Genomic DNA, 26824 nt, shown 5'->3' on the forward strand with positions numbered 1-26824 from the left:
GGAGAAAAATTTACTTCAATTTAAGTTCAGGGGAGGGAGAACAAGGGAGAGGTGAAGAAGGGAGAGGGGTTTGGGGTGCTGCCACTGAATACAATGTAGGGGTGTATGGTACACCTTTTAAGTGCAGGACATAACTACAAGAGGGACTATACCTAACAAATTCAAATATTGTGATTTGGTTGTTTGTACCCTCACATTAATCTGAAATTTTAAAAAACCTGAAAAAATAAATAAATAAAAGAATTGTAAAATTGGCAAAATGTTCATAATTGCTAAAGCTAGGAGATGGGTACATGAGGGTCATTTTACTATCCTTTTTTGTAGTAAAAGGCTAAAATGATGAAAACTTTAAAAAAAGTAGTCCAAGAAAACACGCCTAAATAGTATGATTTCATTTTTCTAGAAAAAATATAAAAATATAGGAGTGTCTAACATCATAGAAAAATATGGAAACTATATATGCCACTTTTTTTTTTAGTATTTCTATGTTTTAAACCTATTCTGGGCTCGGCACCTGTAGCACAGTGGTTGTAGTGCCAGCCACATACACTGAGGTTGGTGGGTTTGAACCCGGCCCGGGCCAGCTAAACAATAATGACAACTGCAACAAAAAATAGCAGATGTTGTGGCAGGCACCTGTAGTCCCAGCTACTTGGGAGGATGAGGGAAGAGAATCGCTTGAGCCCAGGAGTTTGAGGATGCTGTGAGCTGTGATGCCACAGTACTCTACCAAAGGCAACATAGTAAGACTGTCTCAAAAAAAAAAAAAGAAATGAAACTGGTCTGCACTGAGCAATTATTATTTGAAATTAAAAGGAAAAAAGTTCTGATAGTGTATATGCATACTATTTTTAGTGAGTTGACCCTTAATAATACAGATTCTGGCAGTCTTCAGAGTTCTTTATTTTCCTCATGCTACAGAAGTTTCCTGAATTTTATTTTTATTTATTTATTTATTTTTTTTTTGTAGAGACAGAGTCTCACTTTATGGCCCTTGGTAGAGTGCTGTGGCATCACACAGCTCACAGCAACCTCCAGCTCCTGGGCTTAAGCGATTCTCTTGCCTCAGCCTCCCGAGTAGCTGGGACTACAGGTGCCCGCCACAACGCCCGGCTATTTTTTTGTTGCAGTTTGGCCGGGGAACCCGCCACCCACGGCATATGGGGCCGGCGCCCTACTCACTGAGCCACAGGTGCCGCCCTGAATTTTATTTTTTAAAAGTATTGTATAGCTGGGCATGGTGACATACACCTGTAGTTCCAGCCACTTGGGAAGATCACTTGAGCCCAGGAGTTTTGTAGTGTGCTATGCCGACTGGGCGTCTACACTAAGTTCAGCATCAATAGGTGCTCACTTCTAGGTGGCCTCCAGAAGTGAAGTTTATGGTAATTTGTTACAGCAGCAATAGAAAACTGATACTACAGTGAAACCACAGTATAGATAAAAATGTTGTGAAGACATTTCCTTCATTTATTTTAAAATAAAAATGACTGATAAAGAATGCTACCCTTGGATAATGTTTTTAATTATCATAAATTCCTCCCCAAGGAGGTAAGACTCATGACAGAGGGATGCAAAACATGACTAATTCTAGATACAAATGCTAGTGAAGATTTAACTAATGCTAGTATTATGATATTTATCAATTTTTGTTACAGCTCCGGTTAAAAAAATTGTATAGGTTTTTTTTTTTTTTTTTTTGAGAGTCTCACTATGTCGTTCTTGGTAGAGTGCTGTAACGTCACAGCTCACAGCAACCTCAAACTCTTGAGCTTAAGTGATTCTCTTGCCTCAGCCTCCCGAGTAGCTGGGACTACAGGCACCCACCATAACACCCGGATATTTTTTTGTTGTAGGTGCTATGTTGTTTAACAGGCCTGGGCCGGATTTGAATCCGCCAGCCCCAGTGTATGTGGCTGGTGCCCTGGCCATTGAGCTACAGGTCCCGAGCTGGTTTTTTGTTATTTTCAACAGCTTATCTGAGACCTAATTCACATATCACAAAATAGACATGTTTTATGTGTAAAATTCAATAGTTTTGAATATAGTCACAGAGCTATGCATGCAACCACCTTTGATTTATCTATGTAACAAGTGATAGATATTTGGGTTGTTTCCACTTTTAAGCTGTTATGAATAATGCTGTTATGATCATTTGTGTACAAGTTCTTATGTGAATATATATTTTTATTTCTCTTGGAACAAGAGTGGAATTGCTGGGTCATATGGTAACTTTCATGTTTAACCTTTTGAGAAATTGTCAAATAGCCTTCCAAAGTGGCTACTCCATGTTACATTCCCACCAGTAACATATGAGGGTTCCAGTTCCTCCACATCCTTGCCAACACTTGTTATTATGTATTTGCCTTCTTGATTATAGCCATCCTAGCAGGTAGGAAGTGGTACAATGTGATGTTAATTTGCTCCACCTTAATGGCTAATGATATGAGCATCTTTTCATGGGCCTGTTGGCTGTTTGTATATGTTCTATGAAGACCTGCATATTCAGATCCTTAAAAGTTGTATAGGTTTTGAGTGGCTTGCTCCCAGAACCTCGGTTTTAAAGAATAAGAGATTTCTCTGGAATGCATATCATGAGATTTAACAGAAAAACTGTATATTGGCTTGGCCCCTGTAGCTCAGTGAGTAGGGCACCTGCCACATATACCGAGGATGGCAGGTTTGAGCCTGGCCCAGGCCTGCTAAAGAACCATGACAACTGCAACCAAAAATAGCCGGGTGTTATGGTGGGTGCCTGTAGTCCCAGCTACTTGGGAGGCTGAGTCAAGAGAATCGCTTAAGCCCAAGAGTTTGAGGCTGCTGTGAGCTATGACGTCACAGCACTAAAACTGTATTACCTATGATTACATATCAAGCTGTGGGATTATTTTCTTCTTTTTGTTCACTTTTTTTTTTTTTTGAGACAGAGCCTCAAGCTGTCACCCTGGGTAAAGTGCCGTGGCATCACAGTTCACAGCAACCTCCAACTCCTGGGCTCAAGCAATTCTCCTGCCTCTGTCTCCCAAGTAGCTGGGACTACAGGCACTCACCACAACGCCCGGCTATTTTGGGGTTGCAGCCGTCACTGTTTGGCAGGCCCGGGCTGGATTTGAACCGGCCAGCTCAGGTGTATGTGGCTGGTGCCTTAGCCGCTTGAGCCACAGGCGTCAAGCCCCACTTGTATTTTTTGAGCTGGCAACAATAAGCACATATACTGTATTACTTTTGTGGAAAAAAAAACAAAACAGTTATTCTTTTAGGGTAAACTAGGGATAAAGAGATTATCCATATCCTTTATCCCTTTATTACTTATGATACATCAGAGTCAACTTGATTATACTGAGAACTGAGTTATCAAGACATACGGTATTAATTTGACCTCATCAAAACAGGACCTAATGTACTACAAAGGAGCTAAAAATGCTTAAAAAGAATTGTTACCTCCAACGCTTATATTCCTATCCCTTGTATTTCAAATTAGGGGACAAACTCAGAGAAGCTGAATAACTTGAGAGTCACTCATTTCCATGCTTCAGTAACCAAAAGGAGCTAATATGTCATATGGCTAAAAATAAACAAAGGAAGTTTATACAAGAAATCCAAATCAAATTCTTCAAAAAGGCAAAAGGAATGAAAAGCTACTTACCGATATGGAAGCCTCTCATAATAACTCTTTTCCAAAGCAGCAAAATGATATCTTGGTTTCAAGCCCACAACAAGAGTGGAGATCAAAGAAGAGCCACATTTTTTGGTATCCACTTCTCCCTAATAAATAGAAACTCAGTCATCCATAACAACCTAAAAATAATAAAGAAATGCAAAGAAGTAACAACACACTTTGAAATGTCCTTGAAATTTGTATGTGGACATAAATGTGGGCAGAAAGATTTGCACAGTTCATTTCATATTTATGGCAATCAGAGATTAATCAAATAAGTAAGGGCCTGGGCTCGGTGGCTCATGCCTGTAATCCTAACACTCTGGGAGGCCAAGGCGGGAAGACTGAGCTTAGGAGTTGAAGACCAGCCTGAGCCAAAAGTGAGACCCCATCTCTACTAAAAATAGAAAAATTAGCCTGGCAACATGGCGGATGCCTACAGTCCCAGCTACTCAGGGGGCTGAGACAGGAGGATCACTTGAGCCCAGGAGTGTGAGGCTGCAGTGAGCTATGTTGATGCCACTGCACTCTATCAGGGGCAACAGAGCAAGACTGTGTCTATAAAAAAAAAGGAACTGGACTACTAAAAATGCAGAAATAAGTACAATTGTTGGTAGATAGAAGTTAAAAGGAATGGTAACTCCTCCATACTAATCCCCGAAACATGGATTGTTAAAATCTTTTTTTGAAAGTGCTCTATCTAGAGCTCACAAACTGTGCTTCTAGTTCTTTTTGTAGTGCATATACAATTCTGACAACGTAGACAATCAGTCAATATGGAAAATAAAAGCTATAATAGCCCACAGAGCCCCTAGGACTCATAAAATATTTGATATGGAATACTCAAGAGCCTTGTTACATAAGCATCTATGCCTTTATTTTGCTTCAATCAAGGAAGTGGCAGTTGTGGTAGGTAGCAATTTATGAAAAGGCCACAACCACAAATTTGTTACAAAGATGGTAAATAACATAGTTTGTCTAAAGTCAGGCTTGTTTTCAGAACCTCCTTAGCTTCCATTAACAACCAATTATGTGATCTCTCATCCGTAACATTATTTACAAACTCTATTCTGAGAAAGTATTAGCTGAAAATAAAAAAATTACCAAAGTTTATGTTCCACTAAGTAAAGCAGGAACTTCCTTTTGTCTTATTCTTGCCACCTTCAGGTTTCTGCTGAAGGGTAGGGAATTAGCCTTGAGGTTAGTTGCAGTATTTTAGGGACTAAACTATACTTTTCTCTACCATAAACATCTTGTATGATTATTTATAAACTTTGATCAAAAATTTTTAGCTCCCCCCAAAATGAACAGGCCTCATTTTCTCATCCTTTCTTACAGAGCCTTGTGTGTGTCCTTCACCAACCCCCCATCATCACTTTAACAGCCCTTCTCTGAGCTTCCCTAACTTTGCTATATCCTTGTGCTGCAATGGCACTACCCCATGTTTTCTAGGTGAAGAACCACTATGGGTTCGTGAAAGGGAAAGAGAATGTTGACCCTTTTCCTTTCTTTGTTTCTTTCTTTTTTTTTTTTTTTGACTCTTTTTCTGTCAACTTTCCTCCTAACAATGCCTGGTATCTTCTTGACCTTTTTTGGCCATAGACATGGTGCTGAAGTAGGCAGGGCATGTTCTACGGGCTCCTATTCTGGATTATCACTGATAATACTGAATCCATTCATGTATTTTGAATTTTGCATTTTGTCCCCAAATGCATTCTTAAAATTATCTTCACTAAAGCTCAGCTGATGCTTTCTGCCCTCACACACAACCTTTTCAAGATCTTCCTTAGGCTCATTTCCACCAAGGCACTATTTCACTTCCCATGATATCTGTCATTCCTGGTGCACATTCTCTTCAAGATTACTTATAAAAATATTAAAATCAAAGGTAATGGTGAGCTCTAATGCATGCTAATTATTAAAGTGTTCCTATTATAGAAGTTTTCAACACCCTGTTTCCCTTCTTTGGATCTTTGGATCACTAGCCTCTATCCCATAATGATTTAATTTTAAAAGTAGTCTGATAGGCAACAAGTAATAATCTGGAATAGAAGTGGGAAAATACACATACAACTGCAGAGCAGCCACTAGCTATAAACTTTTCACTGAAAATTAGTGAACCCTCAAAACATTAAAAGGAGGGTTAAGAGAGGACACTTGTAGCAGAGAACACAATTTTAAAAACCATTCACTTATGATTAAGATTTCAACAATCTCATCCGTGGATCACACTTTCAGAAGATCAACTTTTGCTTTGGTCAGCTGAGACACCATTTAGAACCCTGAAAAAACTCATGAAAGATTTCTAGTAAAACATATCAAGAGCTAAAATACTCAAACAGCAAAACAAAAAACAAAAAATCCAGATTAATCCAGTGCAATTTGCTTTTAGATATTCCAACCAAACAAGCACTACTCACAGAAGAATTCCCAAAGTTCCCCACATACTTGGGCCATGGGGATGTGAGCAAAATATCAACACCCTTAAACTGGGGGGTTGAACACAGCATTGTTCTCAGGAAAGACACATCCTTGAGACTAAAACTGTAACCTGGGACTGGCTCATGTAAGGACTCTGTCCCACTGAGGTACACAATCTGTAGCCCCGAGCTTCCAGTGAAGATACCTTTACGACCTAGATTTAAAGAAAAATAAACAAGTTTTAGTCAAAACTGCAGAACAAAATGCCATCAAGATGATGATGAATTTCCCGACGCCATGACTCTCCGGAGTCTCTGCCATTCTGCATGCCTGAAGGAGTATAATCTCTCCTATAGCCCTCCCCTTTGACTGCAAGTATCATTGCTGCATGGCTGGAACAGTATTCCTATTCAGTAAGTAAAGCAGCCCCCTATGTGAAGGCTGCTAGAGCCCATGAGCCAGTCTGACTATCCCAGGTGCCTTACAAATACTACTGAGAAAAGTTGGCAAGAGAAAGGCTTTCTAAAGAAGACTCTACATGTACTAAAAGAAATCCATACACCTGGACAGAGGAAGAGGCAATGAGGGAAAAAAAAATTGCAAATCTGAAGAAACTACAGTCCCTAAAAGATATACTCTTCAGGGAAGTAGCAATGTCCAAAAGGCTAGAACAACTGTTTGGAGACACTATTTTCTCTGAAAATCAGAGACACTATTCTTTTCTAGAGTTATTTGCCGCTTGTGGGCCTTCCTGTTGCCTCCAAGATCTTCTTCCAACAATCTTTACCTCCTTTTTGATCTATTGAGTCTCCTCTTATGCTCAGTCATCACCATCTAAAATGAACACACATACTGAGAAATTTCCTCTTCTTTAGTTTCAATTTCTAAAAAGCAGTCCATGCTCTCTGAATGCTTTACCTCTTAATTAGTTCCTTAAGCCACTGAAATCTAGTTTGCCTCTCCTAGTGCTCTCCTCCAGGTTGCTGATCACCTGTAATTGCCAATGGTCTCTTCTGAAACTAGGTTCTCTTCACTTAGATTCTATGAACTTAATATCTTTACCTCTCCAGATACATCTCTAAGAACTTTCACTTCTCTTTGCCTAACCCCTAAATGAAGGTATACCCTCCCTTCGGATGATCATCTACCTGCTTCCCTTCTAACTGTATTTCTTCCTTAACAATTTGATCTTCTCAGCTTTATTTTTCGTTGTTATGGAACCAACTCCTCAAAGCCTATACTCTTCAACATTGATATTCTAGAAAGAGCTATCACTTCCAACTATATTTTGGGTGTTCTACAAGCACTTCAAGCACTAAAACTTTTTCACTATCAAGTTCATTGCTTGCTCTTTCTACTGGATCCCAACTATTTCATAGAAATAACCCAAGTGCTTTGGCCACTCTTTCCACTCCTGGCATGAAATTCATATAGTAAAATGGCTGCCAAATATCTTCAGTAGTACTCAATCTAAATCTAAAAACTACACCAAGAATTGCCATAAGTCAAGTCCATGTTTAAGATCTACAATACAATTTCAAAGTCTATATCTCACAACTGTGAGTAAAAATAACAATTAAAAATCCTTCCCTCAATTTTTTGTTTAGAGGAGTCCCACTTGATTGAAGCAAGATGAGATTGCTACCATGAGGGCCACAGCCAGATATGAAGACTAATGGCCATGATAGACCATGGTAGGGAGGAAAAAGGAGAGTATTTACAACAAAGGGAATATGGAAACTTTCTAAGGAAATTAGACACGAAACAAAGAGGAAATGTTGAATGCAGTGGAGTCATTTTAGGAAAGAAAGAAAAAAGAAGAGTTGAATAATCCAAGAATCAGTAGACCGACAGCAAATAGGGGACAAACAAAAATAAAAGTTGACAGTGCTTTTGAAAACAACTAGACAATGAAAGAACCACTAAAAGGAGCGGAGAAGGTTGTAGACTACAGAAACTACTGTAACGTGAAATTGAGGAGTGAAGTTGGACACAGAAAAAAGACAAAGGATAAACCCAAAGATCAGCACTGAAAACTCAAGTTACCAAAACCTTAGGGTGAAAACTACAGCAATAACTAGTTGGGAGCCTAACAAACAAGTTATGTAAATCTATCAAGGTTGTATGGTAAGGCCACAAATATGCAATTTCCTTTATTTGAACATATTTACATTGTAAATACTCCATACACTCCATTAGGCAGGAGTGTATGGAGTACTATTTATCCCTCTAATTAGCTAAAAAAAAGTATGTGTTGGGTTGTGGGAACACAAGGAGATTGGAGGGAAGTGGAGGAGACACTAAAGGAAAAATGACATTTTCCTAAGGGCACAGACATAGACTGTGGGAAACAACCATCCAACCCCCATTCTCTGAGTCAGTAATGGCAGAAAGACTCAGTCCAAAATTTCTTGATAGGCTAATTCCTGAGAACACTATATTATGTTCACTACAAACACAAAAAATATCAACTTACCCAGATAAGTAATGTTTTCAGCTAATTCACACCCATCAGCATCTTGGAAATATTTTACTGTTTCTTGGTTATTGGCACCAAGCACATATGTCTGAATAGGTGCTAGTGAGGGAAACAGACATGAAACCATACAGTTAACTAGATGTGCTTTAGAACTTGAGAAATGCTTCCCTGTAGAAAAAATACTCATAACAAAAGTAAAGAGTCTATGTATTCACATTGCTCCCAAAGCAATTCTAAATGTGGAACATGCTCACCACTAAGGATATACTACACTCAACCTTATAGACTGATTAGTTTGGTGTCTCTAGGTCAACGCCATGCAATCTGAGAATGGTCCAGATATAATGAGAAAAACAGAGACCCTTAAAGAGCTTAATAATTACCCTAAACTGGAAAAAAGAACACAGGGTTGTATTTATTTAGTTCCTGCCAACCTAGAAGAGTACCATTTTTCTGGAACTAAACTGAGCCAAATTCTAAATGTGAGCATGCAGATTATGTACAGACATCCTTTCCAGCTCAATGCAGAACTCAAAAGGGACAGTGTTAAAAAAAAAACCCAATATACAAAAAATAACCCAGCAAGAACTGTAGCCCTTGAAATTTTGTTAAAAATCATGTTAAATGAAAATAATTTCTATACCTTTCTTGACGCCAGCCTTATAGTCCTCCCATTCAGAATCTGAAGTAGAACCAAAGAAATTTCCTACACACAACAGCAGCTAAAATGAGTTTTTAAAACAGATACATGAGATTTTGTAATATCAAATAGTACATAATTAATAGTAACATTCAACTAATTATCCTACTTAATGGTAGATTTTTATTTTTTTCTCTCTAAAAGTGCAGAAGGAAACCAACTTTTTTTTGAAACAGAGTCTCACTTTGTCACCACTGGTAGAGTTCTGTGGCATCATAGCTCATAGCAACCTCAAACTCTGGGGGCTCAAGTGATCCTCTTGCCTCAGCCTCCCAAGTAGTTGGGACTATAGGTGCCTGCCACAATGCGTGGCTATTTTTGGAGATGGGGTCTTGCTCTTGCTCAAGCTGATCTCAAACTCCTGAGCTCAGGCAATCCACCTGCCTCAGCTCCCAGAGTACTAGGATTATAGGCAGTGAGCCACTTCACCTGACCCAGATTTTAATTTTTCTTTTTTTCCAAGACAGAGTCTCAAGCTGTCATCCTGGGTAGAGTGCAGTGGCATCATAGCTCAGAGCAACCCCCAACTCAGGCTTAAGCAATCTCTTGCCTCTATTTTTCTATTCTTTTTTTAGTAAAGACAGAGTCTCACTTTTGCTCAGGCTGGTCTCCAACTCGTGAGCTCAAGCAATCCACCAGCCTTGGCCTCCCAGAGTACTAGGGCATGAGCCACCACGCCCAGCTCCAGATTTTAATTCTTAATCAATTTGGACATTTCAAGACACAAATTCTTCAGTAGCAATTATAACAGTTACTGATTATATGGATTATTAAATTTTGGCTCACTACCTGTCAAATTCAAGTTGAAGATGGGCAGTCAGGGAACTAATTTTCAAAAGAAGTGAGAATTTGAATGTTCCTCAAATACTCCTAAACCTACCCTACCACTCCATGGCTCTCTCCACCATCCTCTTTCTTATCAGCATACACTGACAGAGAAATAGACCTTTGAAGAATTCTTCTGTAAATTACAAAACTGAAAGTATTAAATACTCTGAGAGATACAGAGCATATTTTGTCTTTACTTAATCTTTAACCGAATGAACAAATTACCCGCATACCTAGAATACTCTCCTGTACTCTAAGAGTTTAGAGATAGTGTATTCGATAACTGTACATAACATTTATATAGGGCTCTTAGTCTGTGAAGCATTTGCACGTTATGCTACACATATCTGACTTAATCCATACCATATACTCATAAAATACAGTAGAACCTCTGTAAATTGACCACTCAAGGGACTGTAAAAAACTAGTCAACTATGAAGTTGGTCAACATAAGGAACTAGGCCAACTGTATTGACAAGTACATGTGGTATATGTCTGGTCTATGAAAATTAGGTCAATTTAAGGAGGTAGTCAATGTAGGGAGTAGTCAGTTTTTGCACAGTAATAAAGTAGTAAGATTCGAATTTAAAAAGCATTAAAAGGCCTATAGTAAACAGACCTCTGTTCCTCCACCCCCACCCCAACTCCACACCTGAGTTCCTAGGCTCACAAAAGAATCTAACAAAAAATAGAGTATGTATCTAACCAAGAAATTAATAAAGAAGCCCAAACTTTATTTTAGCATGTTTGACTATAAAATGGTAAAATTAAGTGCAGTAAAAAGAAACGTCTTACATCAAAGTTTCCACTTTTCTTCTGAATTGCTTGAACTCTATTGAATAAAACATCAAACTTTCCTTCAACATCTCCACAAGCCAAACTGCAAACAAGAGATAAATGTTATGGCTATTCAGGAAACACAAACAGGCCTTCCAGGTTTGGTATATACCTGTCTTACTGATTAGGCAGATCCACAATCTAGCTTCTCTGCAATTAACTTGCAAGGTTCAGTGCATGTAAATCACTGGACAGCTCCACCTGAAGGTCTCAAGAACACCTCCGACTTGCCATATCTAAAATTTAGCTTACCCTTTCTTCCACAACTGAGCTAGCTTCTCCTCATTCCTAAGTTTTATGGATGCGTCTATTACCAAATTGGTCACCAACAGTCAAAACTCCCCCCCATCCAGTCACCAAGTTCCATCACTCTCTTTTTCCAAACATCTTTCACATTCTTCCTTCTGTTTATTTTCCACTGTGACTATCTTAATAGAGCATCAGTCATTCATTCAATAAACATGCACTGAACACCTACAAAATGGTAAGTGCAACATTCCAAGTATATTATGCTACAAACATGTTACACATACAAAGAAGAGGAAAATTCAGTTCAAACCTGAGTTTACAATCACAGAAGATACACTAAACATTATAAATTTATTTTTTTTTTAAAAAGGACTGTAATAGGAGATATGTGTAAAGTAATATGAGGCAGAAGGTAGAATACAGCAAGAGATGAGGATGGTAAGGTGAACTGACCCTAAATTGTGAAATGACTTAAGGACTTAATTTGTTCTACCATCTCATTTCTGAGTTCTTCTAATTCTGATTTACATGGTCTCTCTGCTCTGGTGCTCGTATAATTTTCTTTTTCTCCCTCCCTCCATTTCTTCTTTTCTAAGACAAGGCCTCATTCTTTCACCCTGGTTGGAGAGCAGACATTATAGCTCACTTCTGCCTCAAACACCTGAGCTCATGTGTGCAGGCAATATAGCTCTCTTCAGCCTCAAACTCCTGGGTTCGAGCAACTCTCCTGCCTCAGGCTCCTGAGTAGCTAGGACTACAGGGGCAAGCCATCATAACCTGGCTAAATTTTCTTATTTTTTGTAGAGACGGGGTCTCACTATGTTACTCAAGCAATCCTCCTGCCACAGCCTCCCAAAGCACTGGGATTACAGGCATGAACCACATCACACCTAGTCTCATATTTTCTTAATGTTTTTTAATTCATCTTGAACTACTATAGTTTTATTGTTTTGTCAGTTTATCTTTCCAGTGTGCTTTTAATAATCCATACTACTGAACATTTTCAAGCAGGGTAGACATGATCTTATCTGCTTTAAAAAGATTGTTTTAATAACAGAGTGAAACATGGTCTGGAGGAACTGGTAACTACAAACAAAATATCAACAAAAAGTACAAGGACTAAGGAAGGTAGTAAGGAGAGAAATATGAGAAATTCAGAATCTCAACACAAACTGGAGTGGGTAAGTAGGGTGGGAAATGAGGGAGAAGTATGAATGGAGGATAACTGCAAGGCGGGGCAACAGTGATATGGCAAAGAAATCAGAGAGAAAACCAATAACTCTGGTATTACAAAGTAATGAACACATTTACCTTTCTTCTTACATCTTCTCTTCTTCCTACCTACATCCTACATCAAGCCATCACTTTAATGACTTTTCCTCAAAACATTAAGAGGTTCTCCATTGCCTAAAAAAAAAAAAATCACAGCTTTCTATAGGTCCTTACCTGTATTTCCACTGCTTTCTCCAAGTTTCCTCAACTGAAACTTTCCCTACTGTCAATATGATCAACTCTGCTTCTGCCATTCCCTGGAGTAGTCATCTCTCCTAATAGTCTCACCCTACCCATCCTGAGTCTAAGATTTTCTCATCCTTCAAGGCCTAGCACATCTCTGAAGCTTTCCTGCCTAGTTTAGAAAGATACTCCCTTGTCAAAGACTCAGAGACCCCTATTTCACCATTTCAGAGCAAGCTGTCACAAACTATTAAGCTTTTTAACCAATCTTTTGAGCATCACCTCTGCAGGGAAGGCTTCTGGTCCCTATCAGTTATCAATTTCTAGTGCTCCCACGGGATCCTGTTTTTATAGCAATTGTTGTATGGAACTACAATTGTTTCTGGGAGATCCATTGTCCAGTTTATACTACATATATAATAAAGTGCCTCACTTCTTCATCCAGCCTCTTTTCCAGTGTTCCCAAACCCATTGAAGAAAGAAATCTATGAACCCCTGGGCACTACATAAAAGTGGCTCATGCCTATAATCCTAGCACTCAGAGAGGCCAAGGCAAGAGAATGCTTGAGGCCAGGAGTTTGAGACAAGCCTGGGCAACAAAGTGAGACTTTCTTTTTTTCTTTTTTTTTTTTTTTGAGACAGATCACTACGTCACCCTCGGTAAAATGCCCTGGTGTCACAGCTCACAGCAACCTCAAACTCAACTCTTGGGCTTAAGCAATTCTCTTGCCTAAGCCTCCCAAGTAGCTGGGACTACAGGCACCCACCACAATGCCTGGCTAATTTTTGCTGCAGTTGTCATTGTTGTTTTAGCTGGCCTAGGCCGGGGTTTGAACCCGCCAGCCTCGGTGTATGTGGCTGGCGCCATAATGACTGTGCTATGGGCACTGAGCAGACACTCTGTTTCTTTAAAAAAAAGAAAGAAAGAAAAGAAAAGAAAGAAAGAAACCAGGTGTGGTGGCATATACCTGTAGTCCTTGCTACTTGAGAAGCTGAGGAAGGAAGATCACTTGAGCCCCAGGGTTTGAAGCTGCAGTGAGCTATGACCATACCACTATGCTCCAGCCAGGACAACACAGAGAGACCCGGAGAAAGAAAAGAAACAAAGAAGAGAGAGAAAGAGGGACATCTGCATCCAACAGTGTTACTCTTTCTCACTCACAAACCATCACCAAGCCTTGTTTATTTGACTTCCTTAATGAACCTCGAATCCCTGAATTTTTCCTCTTATCAGGCTCCCAACCCCAGCTGTCCTATACTTTAGCTCTGACTTGTTCTCCAGATTGCAGCCAGAATCCTTTCCAAAACAAAAATTTGATCATGCAAGTCACTCTTAAACAATTCAGTGACTTTTTAAAGTCAAAGAAAAAAATCCAGCCACTTACCACATAACGGTGTTTCAATCAATATAGGATCATATATACAACAATGGTCCCATAAGATAAGAGAACTGAAAAATTCCTATTGACTCAGCCACAGTAACATCCTAACAGTCGTAGAACGCATTACTTACATGTCTGTGTTCATGCTAGTGTAAACAAATTTACTGCATTGCCAGTCATGTAAAGTTTAGCGCATACAATTATTATACTTAATAATAACAACTACGTTACTGGTTTATGTATAGAGAATATTGAGAGCACTCCTACTTATTAAAAAAAAATTAACTGTAAAGGAGTCTTAGGAAGGTCCTCCAGGAGTTAACTCCAGAAGGCATCGTTATCACAGGAGATGATAACTCCATGCATGTTATTGCTCCTGAAAACCTTCCCACGGGACAAGATCACTGATATTGATGATCCTGACTTTGTGTAGGCCAAGGCTAATGTGTGCATTTGTGTCTTAGTTTTTAACAAAGGGTTTCTTCCCAACGTTTATCACTATTGTAATTTTACATTTTTCTGAATTCTTTGATTAATACCTGTTCCTGAGTCTAGAGTATAAACTCTATTAAGGCAGGAAATCCATCTTTGCAAAGCCTAGCACGATGCCTAGCACACTTCAGCACTTCAACAAATAACTGTTGAATGAAGTCCTCTTCCCCATCCCACTGTCCTCTTCCTTCCCAAAAAATATACGCCAGGGAAGAAACCCTATGGGTAAATCCTGTTCACCAAGGCCCAATGTCCAGAAGCACTTGTTAATAAATAGATGAGGTGAGGGAAGAAACTAAGGGGAGATGATGTGTCAGAGACCAGGCCCGCGTACGATGGAAGAGGCCTAACTCCAGAAGCTTCCGCCTCTCTCAGCAAATGTTGCGAAGAGCATACTTTCTTGGAGGCGAAAAAGTTCGGAAAAGAGGCCGGCTCCAACCAGGCAAAGGCCGGACCCAAGCTCCCCAGCAGCCTCCCGCCTGCCCGACATTTCCCTCTCCCTACCTGCTAAGGGAAAGACCCCGACGCCCCGCCCGTCTCTACATCTACAAAGAGAAAAAGGAGAGGGAGACACAGACTGAGAGGCTTCCGATTCAGAGTCACTCACATGCGTAGCGGTTTGTGTGCCATTGGTCCGAATAGCCAATGTTAAGACCACCACTTAAAACTGGGAATCCAGACGCGCCCTTCGGGAGAAAATGCAACCGCACTGCAATAACACGTCACTCACTCCAACCAATGAAAGTTCGCCTAGCTACGGAGACCGCCAAGGGACAGAACCTCTCTCAGGCGATTGCGCTTCCAGGAAGAATGAAGGAAGGAGAGTGTTTCCCAATTACAATAGCTGCAAAGTAAACACCTGGGAATCAGTTTAACCAAAGAGTGAAAGATCTATACAAGGAAAACTATAAAATATTAATGAAAGCAACTGAAGAGAAGGCTAGGCGCGGCGGCTAGCGCTCTGGGAGGCGAAGGCGGGTGAACTGTTTGAGCTTAGGAGTTGAAGATCAGCCTGAACAAGAGTGAACCCCTCATCTCTACCAAAAAATAGAAAAACTAGCCGGGCGCTGTAGTGGGTGCCTGTAGTCCCAGCTACTCCGGAGGCTGAAGGAAGAGAATCGCTTGAACCCGGGAGTTTGAAGTTGCTGTAGGTTATGACGCCTGGGCACTCTAGGTGTCAAAGAAAACAAACACACTACAAAGCTGGAGTAACCAAATGGAACTGAATAGAGGACTCAGTTATAAATCCATGAATTTACAGCCAACTCATTTTGACTGCCAGAAACATACAATGGGAAAAAGACAAAAGGACAGTCCCTTTAATAAGGTGCTGGGGAAACTTGGTAACCGTAAGCAAAGAATGAAACTAGATCCCTGTCTCTCACCATACACAAAAATCAAATCAAAATGGACTAAAGACTTAAATCTAAAATCCCAAACTATGAAACTACTAGAAGAAAACATTGGGGAAATACTACCGGATGTTGGTGTGGACAAAGATTTTTCTGTATATTACTCCAAAAGCATAGGAAACAGAAACAAAAATAGGCTAGTGGAATTAAAGTAAAAAGCTTCTGCACAGCAAAAGAAACAACCAACAAAGCAAAGAGAGAATTCATGGAATAAGAGAAAATATTTAAAAATTATTCATCTGACAAGTGATTAATAAAACCAGAAAATATAAGAAGCTCAAACAATTCAATAGCAAAAACACAATCTGATTTAAAAATAGGCAGTGGCGAGTTCAATGGGTCACAGCTGTAAACCTGGCATTTTGGAAGGCTAAGACAGGAGGATCACTTGAGGCCAGGAGTTTGAGATAAGCCTGGGCAACATAACAAGTAATGTCTACAAAAAGTAAAAATCAGCCAATCAGCCAAGTGTCGTGGCACACACTTGTTAGCACCAACTACTCAGGAGGCTGAGGCAGGAGGATTGCTTGAGCCCAGGTGTTCAAGGCTGGCAGTGAGTTATGATCAAATCACTCCACTCCTGCCTAGGCAATAGAACAAGATTTTATCACACATAAAGATGTATTTTTTTTTTTTAGGGGAATAGATCTGAATAGACATTTCTCAAAAGAAGATATACAAATACATACAAGACATACAAATACATTTCTCAAAAGAAGACATACAAATACAGACATTTAATGAAAAACGCTCAGCATCACTAATTATCAGGGAAATGCAAATCAAAACAACCCCAGTTAAAATGGCTTTTATCAAACAAATGGGGAATAACAGATGCTGGAAAGGATATGGAGAAAAGGGAACCCTCAAAGATAGAGGCAGGGAATGTAAATTAGTATAGCCATTATGGAAAACTATATAGTTTCCTCAAAAAACTAAAAATAGAACTACCATATGATCTAGCAACTTTACTACTAGGCATATATCCAAAGGAAAGGAAATCAATATATGGGAGAGATATCTGCATTTCATGTTTATTGTAGCACTGGTTATTTGAAATAACCAAAATATGGAAGCAAACTACATGGATGAACGGATGAAGAAAATGTGGTATGTATACACAATGGAATATCACCCAACCATAAAAAAGAATGGAATCTTGTCATTTGCAGCATAGATGAACTGGAAGTCATCATTTTAAGTGAAATAAGCCAAGCACAGAAAGACCGATATTACATGTTCTCACCCACATATGGGAACTAAAAAAGTGGATCTCATGAAAATAGAGTAGATTGGTAGTTACCAGAGGCCAGGAAAGATTGTAGGGTGGTGTGGATGAAAAGAGGCTGATTAATGGGTACAATATATAGTTAAATAGAACAAGTTCTAGTGTTCAATAAATCAGTAGGGTGACTAAGTTAACTTTAATCTATTACACTTTTCAAATAGAATAAATCAGATATTCCTAGCATAAAGAAAAGATAAAGATTTAAGGTGATGAGTATCCCAGCAACCCTGACTTGATCTTTATACCTTACATAAATGCATCAAATTATCATATGTGCTCCCAATTATGTACTATTAGGTATCAATAATGTATTATCAAATATGTATTGTCTTTGCACTTTCCTATAAATCTAAATCTATTCTAAAATAAAAAGTTTATGAAAAGAAAATTCAACCAGGGGAATTTAAGGTAGCTGAAGATAGCTAAACACAGTGGATGTGTAGGAATAACAGGAAATGAAATTGAAGAAATATTTAAAATAGGGGACTTGTATGCACGCTAAAAAGTCTAGGTTTTTCAATGAAGCCAGAGGATGTCACTAAAGGATTCTAAGCAGGAGAAATATGACTAATTTACATTTTGGAAGAATTGCTCTGGCAGCAGTGGCAAGGGTACCTTGGAGGGACAGTTAAGATTAACAGAAACCATAGTAATAATCCAAAGGACCAGAGGACAAATGATTGTGGTCTGGAACAGAGATGGTGGGAAAAGACAGAAACAGAAACAAGAAACTCTTTTGGAGATATAATTGAAGACCCCAGGCACCTTCCTATCTGCTGATGCCCTCCTTATTCTAGATAAGGTTGCCTGTCTTTCAACCTAGATTTGTCAATCAGTATCTCTTATTCTCTGCAGGAGCCCCCCAATCCTACAGACACAGGTAGGAAAACATTCCATAAAATGCTTTATGAGTGGCAGCCCCCACCTTTCTACCCAACACCCACACACATATACATCTTGTCTTTATCACATTTCCAAAAGGGAGCACAAGTCAGGATGTCATCCATCCTCACACATCTCATTCACATAGAAAGAGGACAAGAGGGGCCCATCCCTTACAACAAGCTATCAAAACACTACTTTCAGTACTTCTCAGTCTAGAAGACTTGGCCTGGAATTACTTTAAGATTTTCTGTTATTTGCAATGTCATGAAAAAGTAAATTATATTCTTAAGGCGAGAAGCTGCAAATGACAAGTTTGTTTTGTTTTTTCCTTTTTTAATTTAGAATCTTGTTAACAATACATTAGCATCACTAATAAAAAAAAATTTTTTTTACACAATAACTCAAAAACCAGCCACAAGAAAATAATGCAGTAATCAGCCACTACCAGAGAAAATAGTTCCTCTCATTTGAGTCTACTGGCAAGCCCAGGTGTATCCTGAACTTTGAGAGCATTTCTGTCCTGAATGGTTGATGAAGCTTTCAAGTAAAAGGTTAAGGAGTTATAAGTGTGAGTTTCTGAGAGATACTGCCCCAAAGGAGGTTCAGGAGTAGCCACAATCTTCCAGTTTACTCCAACACTGGGATGTTCCTGGGATGACCAGCATAGTTTCCTTTTGAGAAGTCTGGACAATTTATCAGTCTCAGATTCAGGTCTTAATAAAACATTCTTCCAAATTAAAAGACTTTTTCCCATGGAAATAAGCTTTTCATCGTTTCTCCAGCTTCTTGTACTTGGCTTCTATGGGGGAGGAGAGAGATTACACCTTTTAAAATTGGCTCTTACAAAGATACTTTTTAGTTAGCATTTCCAGGAAAACTCAAAAATGCCTATTATATTATTAAAAAGCTATTAGTTTCAATCTCATCATCTGCCCCAATATATAGATCATTGATCTATACAACTTAGAATAAGGAGTCAAACACACATACCCAGAATCGAGAACCCAGTGCAAGTTTATTAAGTCCTAAACCTGTTAGCAGCACCTGTTTAAATAGCTCCACCAGGATTAAACAGATCTACTGGCACTTGACCTATGGGGACCCTTATTAAGCACAGGAAACTGCCTCTCTTGGCATTTCCCAGGCACCCTCTGGGACCAGAATGGAACCCCGAGGAAGTATAAATAGATGTTTTACCTTTCATGTTCTTATCCTCACTTCTCACTCTAGGAAAGCAATTTTGAAAGATACAGAGGTTTTTTTTTGAGAGACAGAGCCTCAAGCTGTCACCCCGGGTAGAGTGCTGTGGCATCACAGCTCACAGCAACCTCCAACTCCTGGGCTCAAGCGATTCTCCTGCCTCTGCCTCCCAAGTAGCTGGGATTACAGGCGCCTGCCACAGTGCCCAGCTGTTTTTCGGTTGCAGCCATCATTGTTGTTTGACAGGCCTGGGCTGGATTCAAACCTGCCAGCTCAGGTGTATGTGGCTGGCACCTTAGCCGCTTGAGCCACAGGCGCCGAGCCAAAGATACAGAGATTTTTTTTTTTTTTTTTTTTTTGTAGAGACAGAGTCTCACTTTATGGCCCTTGGTAGAGTGCCGTGGCATCACACAGCTCACAGCAACCTCCAGCTCCTGGGCTGAAGCGATTCTCTTGCCTCAGCCTCCCGAGTAGCTGGGACTACAGGTGCCCGCCACAGCACCCGGCTATTTTTTTGTTGCAGTTTGGCCGGGGCTGGGTTTGAACCCGCCACCCTCGGCATATGGGGCCGGCGTCCTACTCACTGAGCCACAGGCGCCGCCCCAATACAGAGATTTTTAAAGGCCATCAAATAAGCTTCTTACTGTGACAGATTCTCTTTTTCTATTAAAAGCTCCAAAGCACCTAATACAATGCCTTCCACACGTAAACTTCACAGTAACCATTTACTAAATGCAATTGCAGACAACGAAAGTGATTGTTAATCACTACCCATGTCAAATCCCAGGCTATTATAAACCACTCTCTTGAAGTAGTCAACAACTATTAATGACAAAAACAAAATAATCTGTAAATGTTTCTAGGATAAAAACAAATTTGTTTTTTTTACCCATAAATATAAGAACCAGAGGCATTTAGTAAGCCATTAATACCACCAGTATTAGTTTCCTCCCAAAAAGAAAACTATCCTTTAAGCAAACCTTTGACTGACCATTCCAATTTTTAAGACATATTTACCTATATTATTAAAAATATTTCTGTGTGCTGAGCCACAGTTAAGAGCTAAAGCTCTATAATCAAATAGACCTGAATTGGAATTTCTTCCATGTACTAGTTTTGTATCAAGCAAGTTACTTAACCTCTTAAGCCAAATTCCTTCCTGTACAAAGGGGATAAAAATCACATAATCTCACAGATAATTGGGAGGATAGAAAACATAATACAGGTAAAGCACTAAGAACAGTACCTGATTATCATTAGGTACTCAGGAAATGGTATTTTTATTAATAATAATAATAAAAATAGTCACTAGGTTTTTGTGAAGATTAATAGATCGTTGTAGACATAACACAAGTGTTAATTACTGTGTTAGTTAAGGACATCCTGGCAAGAGGTGCTCTTTATAAAATCAAAACAGAAATAAAAATGGTTACCCAGCTTTTTTGAATATGCATCCAACTTATAAGCTGCCTGCTCAAGAGCTGCTACCTGCTCCTCGATGACATTGATCTGATCCAGATAAGGCTGCAGTCCAGCATCTTTAAAAACAAAAACAAACCACATGTTTATGTGGTATTGACAAAGAGTATATAGAAAAGAGTAGAAAAGTAAGAATGTTAGTGTCTCTCCGGCTATGCCAAAGAAAGACTAGGTAGGGTGACATGATTATGATCACTAGCAGGGCAGATGCTTTAGAAGACAGTAGCTGGCCAATCAGGCATGACTGTGACCTAGCCATCTAGTAATAGCTCTTTCATCTATTAATTTTCCTTTATTTTTAATTTCTTGCTCCTCAAGCAATCTGTTAATTCCTGATTCAGTTTCTTCAGTACTCTCATACCAAGAAAGAGTGCCCTGCAGACAAAGGACACATAAGACAATGGAAAAATATATTCAACCGCTCCAAATTAGCATCTTTTGTTATAGATTTTCTGTTTTTCTGTCCTTTATGGATTTCACTGTCAAATCAATTCACTAGAATCTGGCCACCCCTCTTCTGCTCCCTCTTTTTCAAAGAATAGACTGATAAAATCAAGATTTGGAAGCAGAAATAACCAGACTACTACAGCACGCTAATCCTCAGAATAGAAGAAATTCACCTTAATATTAGACTTCATTTTTAGAAAATGAGCTCCCTCAAGACAAGGATGCCATGTTCCCTGACCACCTCCATCACCCCATGCACAAAAGAACATTAAGTAGAAACATGTTTAATTATGAAAATTATTACTTACACTTCTGGTTTAGGTCCTTTAAGTTTCTACTAATGTTTATAGCAATATCTTTCATTTCAAGATACTTCAAGCTGGTTAGTTTATTCATATTTTCCAGGAGCTTATAGTCTTCACTGGTGGCTTTAAAATAAACAGATAATATGGTGCCTGTAAGATTTGTCTTAGATCATTGGAATGTGGAATTACAACCCAGATGGTAGTTCAAGGCAGGACCTAGGGAATGTCAAAGGAGTGGGCCACTTTTGATCTATGACATTTATATTTGGTTTGTGTACTATGAATGTCAAAGTAAAAAATTCAGGCAACGATCAACAAACTGATTAAACATGATCCAGAAGATTCAAGGTCATGGTTACAAAGGGAAATGATAAACTCATGTCCTAAGAAAAAGGGAGGCAAAATAGTCTTGGCACTTCTACAGCATAATCTGGAGGACTGTATCATAATATATATACCATAAACTAACACTTCATCACTTCTTAGTAACTCATTTATTTCTGTGTATGATTCTTCATTGCATTTTATGCAGTGCCTTTTCCAAACCATTTGTCTCATTCTCATATCTTCAATTATATTCTCTATCCCCACTCAAAGCAAATAGCCTCTACTCCAATTATCCCAAAAGCCAAGACCACTAACACCAGCTGCTTCAACCTCTCGCCTTACTTCTAAATTTCTCTGTATCTTAATATCTTCCCAAGAGGCAAAAGTGTTCCTATTCTTGCCAAGACAACCCCTCCTCTTTTGCTCTTCATCCCAAACTCTTCTACCCTTCAGGACCTCTCTTCAATCATTTCCTTTCATTTACATTTCCAAATTCTCCCACAGTCTTGGTTCCTTCCTTTCCCTATAGCAATACCTTCAGGTTTCCTCCAGTTCAAAAACTCCCTCTATTCTGCTACACTCATTAAAGCAAAGGCCCTTCACTGATAAACAATCTGAAATAGTAACTGACACTCATTACTTCCTCTCCCTCATAATTCACTCATGTAAACCCTTATAGTCTGGTCTTTGTTCTAAGGATCCAGAGAAATTATGAGATGCAAGGTCGAAGACAGGGCCCTACTAACCACCAAATCCATGGCATTTGCTTAGTTCTTATCCTCCTAAACCTTTCCATTTTCTCTGATACTACTTCTCTGTGAAAAGCTCATCTTCCTGGGCTGCAATGGCATTGTACTACACTGATTTTCTAATCTCTTTATAACTGTTCTTAGTTTTTTATGCCAGATCCTTTCTCATCCAAACTCCTTAAGTAGCAGTTATCAACTTTATCTCAGCTATGACACCTAACTGATGTTTACATGAGTGGCATATTCTCATGGGTTATGCTAGCTTCCTTTTAAATTCAAAAAAGTCTTCATGCAAGTTAGAATAATAATCATAGGGAAATAATGATCACCTTAAATTTATAAAAAATAAATCATTTGAAAAGCCAAGTACTTTGAACACTGTGATTAAAAACAAACTAATTGCCCCATACAGGCTTTTAGCCTAGGCTGTCTTACCTACCTTAAACTCTTCCTAGGCAATCTCATCTTGCCAGCCTCCAATCAAACCTCTATGCAAGTGACTCCCAAATCTGTTTCTCCCACTTTGACCAGTCTCTGAGCTCTGGACTCATATGTGCAAGTCACCTAGTAATATCAATAAGTAACTAGCCTCAAACTGAAGACATTTTCATACCAAGCATTGTTCCCCTTTCTAGCTGCCCTATTTTGGTTGATGGTACCACTTACACTTCAAACCTCAGATACCAAAAGTAAATAAATAAAAATCAACTGGTAGGTGGATAAAGAAAATGTGGTGTGTGTGTGTATACATATAAAATACTACTCAGACATTAAAAAAGAATGAAATAATGTCTTTTGCAGCAACTTGGAAGGAAATGGAAGCCATTACCCTAAATGAAGCATCTCAGAAATGGAAAAACATACCGCATGTTCTCACTGACAAGCAGGACCTAAATGATAGGTATATGAAGTCATACAGAGTGATAATGGACTTTGGAGACTCAGAAGGGCAGCAAGGGAAAGGGAGAAAAGGGATCAAAACTTACCTATCGGGGACAATGTACATTATTTGGGTGACAGGTACACTAAAAGCCCTGACTTCACCACTATATAGCTCACCCATGTAACAAAAACCCACTTGTACTCCCTAAATTTGTTGGAGAAAAAACAAAACCAAAAACCTCAGATGTATTTTAGGCTGTTTTAATCCCTCAACACCCACTTTAAGAAGACTCATAAAGTCCACCTCTGTAATTTTAGTGCACTCATATTCTCCTTTCTATTCCTTTGACCATCATTCTGCCTCAGACCATCATTGCTTTTCTTTTCATTTTTTTTGTTTTTTATTTTTTTTTGAGACAGAGCCTCAAGCTGTCACCCTGGGTAGAGTGCCGTGGCATCACAGCTCACAGCAACCTCCAACTCCTGGGCTCAAGTGATTCTCCTGCCTCAGCCTCCCAAGTAGCTAGGACTACCTGCCACAATGCCCGGCTATTTTTTGGTTGCAGCCATCATTGTTGTTTGGCGGGTGGGCTGGATTTGAACCCGCCAGCTCGGGTGTATGTGGCTGTCGCCTTAGCCACTTGAGCTACAGGCACCGAGCCTATCATTGCTTTTCATCTGAACCATTACTCATCTATCTCTGTTCTCTCTCCCTTATATCTATACTCTCTCATATTTATACTGCTATAGAATTAGTCTCTCTAAAACAAAGGTCACACACTCAAGTACCTAGAAGCCAGTAAGATAATGTAAATGAGGCAAGAAAGCCCAGGTATTTGCATATTAAACATAAAAAGATTTTTTCCTTTTACAAAAAAAATATGCTTCCTCTCCTTTCTTAGAATTCGTGGTCTTCTTGGCCTAACATTTATTTTACCAGTTTTGCTGGAGATGGTACAGAATGAAGGCAGTGATATACAGTAACTGACACTATGTCTCAGGAATGGGGAGAAAACAGGGAGTGGCAGGGACACACTGGATAGCACTTGTCCTTTTAAAGGAGGTAGCTGCTCAGCTCTAATCAATTATAGCCTTGAAAAGAGGGGGAGTAGTATTGACTGATCTTTGAAATTGTAAAAAGAGAAGCCAAAAACTTAAGATTTTCTTACTTGGTTTCTCTTGCTTAAAAATAAATGAACAGGAGGGGGCAAGAAGGACAAGAAAAAAATAAACAAACAATCAGCCTGATAAATTAAAGATTCACATCCTCTCCTATTCTTCATTACACCTTTTCTTATAGAGTTTGGCTCACAAATTCAGCCCATAGCAATTTCCTGGGGGAAGTGAAACAATATAAATAAAAGCCCTTGAGAGGCCACACTGAACTAGACTTCATTTTCTGATCCTTCTCCACGCATAGGTCATGATCCAACATCCTGGATCAAAACCAATCATGTCCCAAAATGTGAGTCCTTAAATCCTCAGACAAACCTTATAGGTCCCTAAATCTGCAAGTCACTTCCTATTCTCCAATTTCATTTCTCTTTACCCCAGTAAACCTACCTGCTTTAGCCAAATACACTGCTTGCTTTTATACCTCTTCACTCACTAGTATCACTTCCCCCTTTCCCTCCACAACCCTGCCTAAAGTACCACCTTCCCCAAGGAAGCACTTCTTAAATAGTATCCCTAGAAATTAAGTCTTTTTTGTTTGTTTTCTTATCGTTATAGACCTACACAGCTGTATTAAGTATTCTCATGTATTTCTAAAACTGGTGAGCTTCTCCAGGACACTAGTAAACCTCTTTCCCAATCCCATACATGACCTCCCCAAACTTAGGACAGGTCTATCTCAGGGCATGTGAGGCAGGGAGGGAGCTGCAGACTGATGCTGCTAATGCACCTCCCAGGGCTCCGGAGCCTGCCACAGTTCGAGGGAGTGGAGCACCGCACCATCCGAATCAACCCACACCCTCTCACCAGTCAGTTCCCCAGTCAGGTAAGTGGCCATTTTGGAGAACATGTCCCGGCAGAGTTCATTGATGTCAGCTTCAGCAGGCTCCTTTGCTTCCTCAGCTGTCTCCACCGCGGCATCGTCTGGGCCAAGGGAGAATGAGTAAACGTCCTGCCCTACACCCGGTCCTAATTCAGCCAGTGCAGCCTGTTCCTCCATCCCTCTACCTGTATCGATCAAGTCGGGTCCATTCTCCCTCTGCCGTAATTTCAAGTCCCTCACTTCGTCTTTGGCCAGCCTGACAAGAAAACTTTACCCCTTACTCAAACCCGATCCCCTGGCCAAACATCGTAGTTGCTCTGACAGGACAAACACTCGCGCGCGTAAAGACAGGTGCACCCGTCCCACCTGCCCGCTCCTGTCAGGTGAGCCAACCACACACCCAGCCGCCCTATCTTGAGTCCCTACCCCCAGGGCCCGCGCGGGACACTTGATCCCCATCCATTCCGGGTACCTCGAGCTGGCTCCTCCCGTCGGGTCGCCGGGACACCCTCTGCAGCAGCCGCCATGCCCGGCCCAGCGCGGCTTCCGGTTCTGGGAGGTTTGCGCTTGCGCACTGGGCGGGCCCTCCTGCCTCGGCTGCCCCGCCCGCCCCACCCGAGTTCGCCGCCCTGCGGTCGAGCGCTACTGGCACAGTAATCCCTTAGAAGAGGAGTTGTCGTGGGGTGGCGCCTGTGGCTCAAGGAGTAGGGTGCCGGTCCCATATGCCGGAGGTGGCGGGTTCAAACCCAGCCCCGGCCAAAAACCACAAAAAAAAAAAAAAAGAAGAGAAGTTGTCGCAAGGGATAATCAGGAAACCAAGACTGAAGTTAGGCTATTGTAAATCGACGCGCTATCAATAGTCCCTAGGTCTGGAACTGAAGGCGTGCCCATTCAAGCAGTCACACTCTGCCTTAGTCATGTACCACCCACCGCCGTCTGGCTTAGCGAAGCCCAGTGTGGCCCGCTGATCAAAGTCACCAGAAACAAGTTGCCTCCTCCCCAGACTCTCCGCACACTGGCTGGTGTTAGTCCCGAAAGATTGCTCGGGGAATCCTAGCTTTTGCAGGTGGTCTCATGCAGACGTTGGAAAACGTTCAGGCGTTGATCCCTGGTCCTCAATACTCTCCCTCCCAATGTCCTAGATTTGCACCAACTCATCGACCTTTATTTCTTAAGCTGCAGTCAGGAACCTAATCCTCTTCAGTAGATACAGCCTTTCTTGAGGAAAGCTTAGATTGTAACTTTTTTAGGATTGAGGATCCACTCTAGTTATCTTAATTGCATTTAGCTGTTTCACAAGTCTCCTAGGTGCACAGAGGACTTACTGGGATAGGAGAACAGGGTGGGTGAAAG

The 26824-nt window shown here is 40.1% G+C and overlaps 2 protein-coding genes across 8 annotated transcripts in view; both read right to left on the reverse strand.

Moving 5' to 3' along the window:
- Positions 1 to 15206, reverse strand: part of CWF19L1 (CWF19 like cell cycle control factor 1) — a 31087-nt gene extending 15881 nt beyond the window's left edge. The window contains exons 1-7 of one of the 6 annotated variants that reach the window (XM_053583184.1): positions 15109 to 15185; positions 12484 to 12579; positions 10882 to 10966; positions 9202 to 9280; positions 8556 to 8657; positions 6079 to 6293; positions 3647 to 3765 (exon numbers count right to left, since the gene is read on the reverse strand). In XM_053583184.1, coding sequence (XP_053439159.1) covers positions 3647 to 3765; positions 6079 to 6168 — 209 coding nt within the window. In that variant the 5' untranslated portion in view covers positions 6169 to 6293; positions 8556 to 8657; positions 9202 to 9280; ... (1 more) ...; positions 12484 to 12579; positions 15109 to 15185. Of the gene's footprint in view, positions 1 to 3646; positions 3766 to 4762; positions 6057 to 6078; positions 6294 to 8555; positions 8658 to 9201; positions 9281 to 10881; positions 10967 to 12483; positions 12580 to 15108 lie in introns of those variants that run through there. The other 5 variants (XM_053583182.1, XM_053583186.1, XM_053583188.1 and 2 more) reach the window with 5 other exon arrangements.
- A 1522-nt stretch (positions 15207 to 16728) lies between these two features.
- BLOC1S2 (biogenesis of lysosomal organelles complex 1 subunit 2) lies at positions 16729 to 26068 on the reverse strand. 2 transcript variants are annotated; one of them, XM_053585502.1, is made up of 5 exons: positions 25944 to 26068; positions 25456 to 25572; positions 21521 to 21640; positions 20725 to 20824; positions 16729 to 18885 (listed from the first exon to the last, which is right to left on the reverse strand). In XM_053585502.1, exons 1-5 carry the CDS (start codon positions 25996 to 25998, stop codon positions 18822 to 18824), a joined length of 456 nt encoding a protein of 151 aa, XP_053441477.1. In that variant the 5' UTR covers positions 25999 to 26068; the 3' UTR covers positions 16729 to 18821. The 2 variants fall into 2 exon arrangements, with proteins under 2 accessions (XP_053441477.1, XP_053441478.1); XM_053585503.1 differs by having other exon boundaries at positions 16736 to 18885; positions 20720 to 20824.
- Between the last annotated feature and the right edge of the window lie 756 nt (positions 26069 to 26824).

This window comes from Nycticebus coucang, chromosome 3 (genome assembly GCF_027406575.1).
Source record: "Nycticebus coucang isolate mNycCou1 chromosome 3, mNycCou1.pri, whole genome shotgun sequence".
Taxonomy (NCBI): Eukaryota; Metazoa; Chordata; class Mammalia; order Primates; family Lorisidae; genus Nycticebus; species Nycticebus coucang.